The sequence below is a fragment of the Dromiciops gliroides genome, chromosome 1 (genome assembly GCF_019393635.1).
Source record: "Dromiciops gliroides isolate mDroGli1 chromosome 1, mDroGli1.pri, whole genome shotgun sequence".
Lineage (NCBI taxonomy): Eukaryota > Metazoa > Chordata > Mammalia > Microbiotheria > Microbiotheriidae > Dromiciops > Dromiciops gliroides.
The window spans coordinates 696,992,155-697,000,235 of NC_057861.1; the positions used below are offsets into that span (position 1 = coordinate 696,992,155).

The 8,081-nt window shown below is 39.9% G+C and overlaps 1 protein-coding gene across 1 annotated transcript; it reads right to left on the reverse strand.

Annotated features, from left to right (window-relative positions):
• Positions 1-944: 944 nt before the first annotated feature.
• Positions 945-1,351, reverse strand: LOC122736167 (NADH dehydrogenase [ubiquinone] 1 subunit C1, mitochondrial-like). Its single transcript, XM_043978241.1, has one exon. It carries the CDS (start codon positions 1,346-1,348, stop codon positions 1,115-1,117), a length of 234 nt encoding a protein of 77 aa, XP_043834176.1. The 5' UTR covers positions 1,349-1,351; the 3' UTR covers positions 945-1,114.
• Between the last annotated feature and the right edge of the window lie 6,730 nt (positions 1,352-8,081).

Genomic DNA, 8,081 nt, shown 5'->3' on the forward strand with positions numbered 1-8,081 from the left:
GGTTTAGAGCTCTGTGCTTAGGCATTCTTTTCTGTTGTGTTTCTAAATGAAAAGTCCACATTCTATACTACCATTCATTATTAAATTTTGTCAGGAATATTGGCCTTCACCTATTTCCAGGCTTATAATATTCTAACCCCCCATTTTTCTTTTACCTCTTGGAATCTGAAACACAAAAGCACTAAAAGATATTAGTTAATTGTTCAATGCTTCACTCTACTGAGAATTCTTGAGTCTAAAGGGGCTACCTTCCTAGTTCAATAGTGGCTACTAAAATATCACGAGAGAAAACCATAGATTTGCTTGTCTTGGTTATTTACTAGTTAGCAGATCTTATGACAAAATTCCAGCATGATCTGAGGTTAGGTCACAGTTCTGGCTCACTCTGCCCAACCCGTGGACATTTAAGACAAAGCAGACCCCTATTCGAATATCTTTGCTCAACTAAACTTAGACAGATAACACCAGTTCCCTGGGTTTTGAACCCTCCAGAAGGAAAAGCCAGGACAACAAACTATTTCAAAATCATTGTGGGTATGAGAACTTGCTTCATTATGTAACTCCATTTTAAATTATTGGTCCCATCTCCTTTTGGGGTAATAGATATGTACAATCAGGTTTGCCCAGAATGCTCAGAATTTAGCAGGTTGGTTTTAAGAATCAGTCAGTACTTTGATGCTGCCTGATATAGCTCTATTCTCAATTGGTAGTACTGGGGAGGAATTGGAAGCAGCAAGCAGCTGTCCCTGGTGGCTAGCCAGTCTGTTGCTGTACCTTTTTTTTTTTTTTTTAGGTTTTATTTTTAGTTTTTATTGAAATTCTTAATTTGCTTATCTATGTTAATGCTTTTCAAATATAAGCAAGATCCCTCTCATCTGCAAAAATGGATTAAATACTGGTTCCAAACTGACTTTTCTACAAGTCGATAGGACGTATATAACCTGAAAAGTGGGCAGGTGTCCTTTTTTAGATGGGTTTTTATTTGTACATTCTGTGATACTGTAGAGAAATCCTAATACAAGTTGTTTTTCGGATATATCATTCGATGGACCCACAAACTGGTTGTCATCACTTCTTACAGTAAACAATTAGGAAAGAAACAGATTCAAGTATGTTACTCTAGCCCTTTTCTTCTTTCATACTCTAAAACATCTTCTTCATGTTGTTGGAGGAGGAAGGCCCACAGGCCTGCAGTAGTGCCCAAGGTTAGGATAACTTTCAGCCAGTTGGGTTTGTCATTTGGGTTGTCCTGAACATAAAATGCTGAACGAACAAAAGTGTGGCATGGGAGCCGGGTTCCGGAGAGGAGCTGAGACAGCTGTGGCAGCAGCATCAAGGACAGCGCCATCTTGGTCCTGTTGCTGTACCTTTGTACTTTTGTCCTGTCTCTCAATGTGATGGTGGCATCAAAGGAAATAAGTCCACACAATTTGGTGAAGAAATACATCAAACTCAATAGGGAAACAAGCAGGGATAGAGATCGAGGATGAGAGAAGATGATAATGGCAAGGAAATTGTCACAAGCAAAACAAACTTCTTGAACCTGTAAGGGAGGGTGGATTGGGAATTAAAAGGGGAAAGAAAAGAAAAGAACCAGAATTTAAAAGGATGCCTTAGCTCACCTCTGAGACAACTGGAGAATGGCTGAACAAATTGGTAGTATGAACTGATGCAGAGTAGAATGAGCAGAACTGGGTTAGTAATTTATTCAAGGACATAGTCAAGAAAAACAACTGTGGAAGACTTATGAATTCTGATCAGAGCAATGACCACTCATGTTTCCAAAAGACCTATGATAAACCATGTGACTCAACTCCTTTGCTGGATCCTTATCCAGGCCATGACCTCCAACCATAGGTGTTCCTTTCGCTTTGTCCTGCATCCTCTTCTCTTCTTCCTCTATACTATTTAACTTGGTGATCTCATGGATTTAATTACCATCTCTGTGCTGAAGATTCTCAAATCTACCTATTCTGCCCCAATCTCTCTACTGACTTCCAATCTTGCATCTCCAACTGCCTTTTAGACATCTTGAACTGGAGGTCCAAATATCTCAAATTCAACATGACCAAAACTGAACTCACTGTTTTTCTTCCTAACTTCCCTCCCCTCCTTCCCCACTTACCTTCCCAATTTACTTATCACTGTCAGTAGAAGTACCATTCTCTCAATCCTCAGACTGGAAACCTAGGTGTCATCATCAAATCTTCACTATTCCCTCCCTTGTCCTTCTTCCCCAATGTCCTATCCATTGCCAAGGTCTGTGTATTTCACCTTTGCAATACCTCTTGAATATGCCCTCTCTGACACTGCCACTACTCTAGGGCAGACCCTAGTCACCGACACCTAAACTATTGTAATAGCTGCTAGTGGGTCTGCCTGCCTCAAGTCTCTCCCCTCTCCAATCTATCCTCTATTTAGTAGCCAGAATGATAAAGGGAACAATCCCCCTTTCTTCCCCCCTCCCTAAAAATTCCACTGACTTCCAGTCACCTTCAGGATCAAACATAAAATCTTGTATTTGTAGTTCAAAGCCCTTCATAACCTACTCCCCGACTTGCACCATCTACACACCTTTCCATTCTTCTTTCACCCCACTCCTCACCATGTACTCTTTTTTTTTGTGAGGCAATCGGGGTTAAGTGACTTGCCTAGGGTCACACAGCTAGTACTTGTTAAGTGTGTGAGGCTGGATTTGAACTCAGGTCCTCCTGACTCCAGGGCCGGTGCTTTATCCACTGTGCCACCTAGCTGCCCCTACCATGTACTCTTTGATCTAATTACGCTGGCCTCCTTTTCTTCCACGAACAGGACACTCCATCTCTCTAAATATCCCCCATACCTGGAATGCTCATCTCTACCTCCTGACATCCCTGGCTTCCCTCAAATCCCAATGGAAATGCCACCTTCTACAGGAAGCCTTTTCCATCCCCTCTTAATTCTAGCACCTACTCTCTTTTAATAATTTCCTATCTCTCCCATACAAAGCTTCTTTATATAAATTTGTTGACTTGTACCCCCCATTAGATAAAGAGCTTCTCTATGGTGGGGACTGTCTTTTGCCTCTTAAAAAAATTCTGGGGGCAGCTAGGTGGCACAGTGGATAGAGCACCAGCCCTGGAGTCAGGAGGACCTGAGTTCAAATATGGCCTCAGACACATGACACTTACTGGCTGTGTGACCCTGGGCAAGTCACTTAACCCCAACTGCCTCACCAAAAAAAAAAATTATGGTGCTTAACATAGTGCCTGGCACACAGTAGGCACTTAATAAATGACTATTGACTGATTGACTGATAGAGAGGTGATGATAGTCTCAAAATGAAGAATGAGATACTCATTTTGGACATGGCCAATATGGGAATTAATTTTATCTAACTATGTTTATTCGTTACAAGGATTTTTTCTTTTTTCTCATTTTTTTGTGGGGGGTGGGAGATTAGTAATAGTGATGCAAAAAAGAGGCCATGGGAATATTAAAAAAATTCATAGAAGAGAACAGAATCAAGTTAAGAAGGAAACAGAAAAACAGGACAGTTTTGAAACTAACATTTGTAATTTATTTTATGCTTATTTTTGGTTTTTTTTTTTGTGGGACAATGATGGTTAAATGACTTACCCAGTGTCATGCAGCTACTAAGTGTCAAGTATCTGAGGCCGGATTTGAACTCAGGTCCTCCTGAATCCAGGGCCGGTGCTTTATCCACTATGTCACCTAGCTGCCCCCTATTTTATACTTTTAAGAAAAAGTATATAGTATGAAATAGAGGCTCATGGTTTCATATAGAATATATATTAAGTATTCTGTTGTGGGTATGGATTTTTTTGGTGTTTAAGTCAGAATAAAACATTTTTTAAAAAGGAAAAAAAAGGCATGAATCAACATTATTACTTTCTACATTGACCTATGTCAGGAGCCTTTTCTTCGGATACTTAACAAGCTGTATAACTGGGGAAGTCCTTGAACCTCACTTCATCTATACAATGGGAATAATAGTAATACTTTCAGTACCTAACTTTCAGGGTTATTGTAAGGAAGAAGCACTATTCAAATGTACATTGATATCATTATTGTTTTTATGTTCAGTTAAGGAAAATTGCTACCACATCTGAGGGTATTTCCTTTTCATTGGCTACCTTGATTTATCTTACTGCATTTCAGGATTACTTTGACCTTTATTGTGTTTTTGGCACCCTGCTCTTTCTCATTTATTCATTCAACAAACATTTGAATGGGTCTTCAACTTCAAATGGAAGGGAGAAGAAGAAAACTGTCTACCATTATCTACCAATAATAGAGGAAGTATATTCAATAGGAAAAAAAATGGCAGGAAGAGACATCAAGAAATTCATAGAACCCAGTCTCTCCAGCTGCTAGAGCTTTCTGGCTCTGAGATTAACTTCTATCAACTCTGTATATATCTCACATATACCTAGATATGTATGTCTCATCAATCAGTATGGAAGTTCTTTGAGGACAGGGTTTTTCCCCCATCTTTTTTGTATCTCTACTATTTATCACAGTGTCAGGCATCAAGCAGGTACTTAATCAATGTTTGTGACTGGTTGACATGGGCAACTCCTTTCAGCTTATGGTATTTCTGTTTCATCTATCCAATCCAATGCACTTTAATTCAATAAAAATTTATTGATTCCTTAAAAAAAAGAAATTCATAGAAGATAAAATTCAAGGAATGAGTCAGCAATAAAACTCATGACCTTGGATGTCTACACAAATACTAGATGAGAGTAGCAGAGTGAACTGAAGATTCTAATGCAAAGAGGTAATTTTATTTCATCAGTGTTACTGAGACTTTGGGGGATAGGGCTCATGACTAGAATATGTTTCTGGAAAGACAACCCTTATTCAAAAGGAACAGATTAGATTAAAAGGGTGGTGGATTATCATATTATATGAAGAAGATATACTTAAGTGAGGAAATCCAAGAACCAGTGTAGGAAGCATGGTGGAAAGCATTTTGATGATGACAAAAAAAAAAAAAAGCAGAAACATAGATGATAGTGTCATTATAATATACTACAGACCACCTAGACAGAAGGTAGAACTAGGTGGGGAGTTCAAGAAACATATCACAATCTTGGTGTGGAGGCATGACATTGTAGTGATGGGGATCTTTATCTAGACATTTGTTAGAGTTCTTCCTCTCTCTGCCAAAAGCAAAATAGTTAACAAATTTTTGGTTTGCACAAACGATCATTTTAGCCTTTAAAAGGCAGAGGAAGTTGGGAGCAACTAGGTGGCACAGTGCATAAAGCACCAATCCTGGATTCAGGAGGACCTGAATTCAAATATGGCCTCAGGCACTTGACACTTACTAGCTGTGTGACCCTGGGCAAGTCATTTAACCTTCATTGCCCCGCAAAAAAAAAAAAGAAAAGAAAAGAAAAGAAAAAAGGTAGAGGAAGCAATGAGGGGATCTTTTCTGAACCCAGTTCTCCCCAACAAGGAGGAATTGTTTGAATGGAAGCCATGGAGGGAAGTTAAAATATATTTTTCAGTCAAAAAACATTTATTAAATGCCATTATGTGCCAGGCACTGGGAATACAAAGAAAGGCAAAGGATGATCTCTGATCTCAAGGAGCTTACTATCTAAGACAGGGAGACAACATACAAGCAATACAGAATAAATCAACCAGCAAGTATTTATAAAGTGCTCACTGTGGGTAAGGTGGCCTGCTAGGTGGCACAGTGGGTAGAGCATTGGAATTGGAATGAGGAAAGCTCATCCATATGAGTTCAAATCTAGCCTGAGAAACTTACAGGTTGTATGACTCTGGGCAAGTCACTTCACCCTGTTTGCCTCCGTTTCCTCTTCTGTAAAATGAGCTGGAGAAGGAAATGGCAAACCACTCCAGGATCTTTGCTGAGAACCCCAAATCGGATCACAAAGAGTTGGGCACGACTGAACAGCAAATGTATAAGGTGCTGTGCTAGGCACTGGAAATACACAGATGAAAATATAGATGTTATCCTCAAGGAACTGGTGTTTTTTCAGGGAGAAAACATGACCACATATACTCAGGGTCTGCTACAGCCAGCTCAGTGAAAGCCCACTGCTCAATTCTCAGCGTGAGCATTTAGACCTCAGAAATCTGCTGTAAGTCAGGGCTTGATTTATTGTTTTGTCAATTACCTAGGTTTAAGAAGTCAAAAATGCAGATTAAATTTAAAAGTATATGTGTGTATGTCCTTCCTCTCCTTGTTGGAGCCAAGTTGTTCAACATTTCCCAGTAGCCCCCTGTACTGTTCTATAAATATTGCTTGAGCTCAGCTGGAGATCAGTACAAGTCTCAGATTGAAGTCATTACCAGTCTAGGGCTCTGGTGGCTGCAGGCTAATAATAATAATAATAACAACAACAACAATATTAATATATAGAGGACTTTAAGGCATGGTGTTTTACAGTTATTATCTCATTTGAGCCTCAAAACCCTTCTGTATATAATAAATACATGCAAAATGTGTACAAAATAAGGGCAAGGTAATTATGGGGGGAGGGAAGATACTGGCAATGGGGAAGAGGGGGGGGGGCAGAAAAGGTGGCACAGGTGTTGAATTGTTAAAGAAACGAATACTAACGATGATGCATAGTATCTGCCTCCATGGAAAGAACTGATGTTGTTTGAATGCAGATTGAAGCATGCTATTTCCCCACTTTTTCCCATTCTTTTTCTTTTATTTGAGTCTCCTTGTACAAAATAACTAATATGGAAATGTTTTACATGATTGCACATGTATAACCTATATCTGATTGCTCACCGTCTCAGGGAGGATGGAAGGGGAAGGATAGAAGAAGGCATAGAATTTAGAATTCAAAACATTACAGAAAGAAGGCCAGGTTGGCTAGACCATAGAGTGCTGGAAGAGTAGTAGATCATTAGGCAGGAAAGGGAGGTCAGAGTCAGGCTGTGAGAAAACAGGAGAGGAAAGCAAGGCATAGTTTGATGTGCACCATAGATTTGAGGAGAGCTGATTTCAAAGCATTCAGAGAAAGGATAGATAGGATCCTGTAATTTAGAATTCTAAATTAGGCCAGGTGTGATGAAAGGCTCTTAGAAGTGAATTTCTGAAGGCTCAAAGAAAAATGATTCCAACGAGGAAGAAAAGTAAGGGCTGTCCAAATAGATATCTAGGGATGTTCAGAGAAATCATCTTGACTGAGCCAATATAGATTTCATTCAAACTTCAAAAAATGACTGATGGGCTATTCAGATACTCCTCTTCAAAAATATGAGAATTAAACAGTCCATCAGTCATTTTTTGAAGTTGAAACAATATGTGTACTTTATCAGTCAAGATCCAGCTGTGGCATAGTAGATGGAGCTGACTTTAGAGTCAGGGACACCTGGGTTCAAGTACCACCCTTGACACACAATGGCTGTGTGACCTTGGGCAAGTCACTCAATCCCTAAGTGCCCTAGATTACTTTATAACATCACAAATAGCAGAGAAGGTGCCAACCTGCATTGGTTGAGAGTTTCCTCATGGGCAGCTAGGTGGCACAGTGGACAAAGTAAGTACCGACCCTGGATCCAGTAGGACCTGAGTTCAAATTTGACCTCAGACACATGACACTTACTAGCTGTGTGACCCTGGGCAAGTCACTTAACCCTCATTGCCCTGCAAAAAAAAAAAGAAAAAGAAAAAAGAAAGAGAGTTTCCTCATGTAGGAATTCTCTGTACCAAAGAAATCTTGGAGCCAGTTTTTATCCCTATCCCTACTCATTTGGCTGGTGCTCTAAAAAGCTGTTGGATCAGGTCTGGGTGCTCCAGTGGCTGTTGGAGGGAAGCAAAAGTCTGAGCACAATTGTCTGGGGTGAGCCCTATGCAGACTTTTCAGTCTGAGTGGGTCTGGGATTTGAGTTTCTCTGGATCTCCCCACCCAGTGCAGGGCTCTAGAGGAAGAGATTGGAGGGATTCAGACTCTAAACAGTAATAGACTTAAGGACCAATTTGCTGCTGTCAGTTAGCCAGCATGTTTTAGTGTTGACACATGAGGCACAGAACTATTATGATTTGGGAAATGATGCATGTTGTCGAATATATCAGTCAGAACTCT

Coding starts and splice junctions, on each gene's coding strand:
- LOC122736167 (XM_043978241.1), bottom strand. CDS start 1,348: ATGGCGCTGTCCTTGATGCTGCTGCCACAGCTGTCTCAGCTCCTCTCC.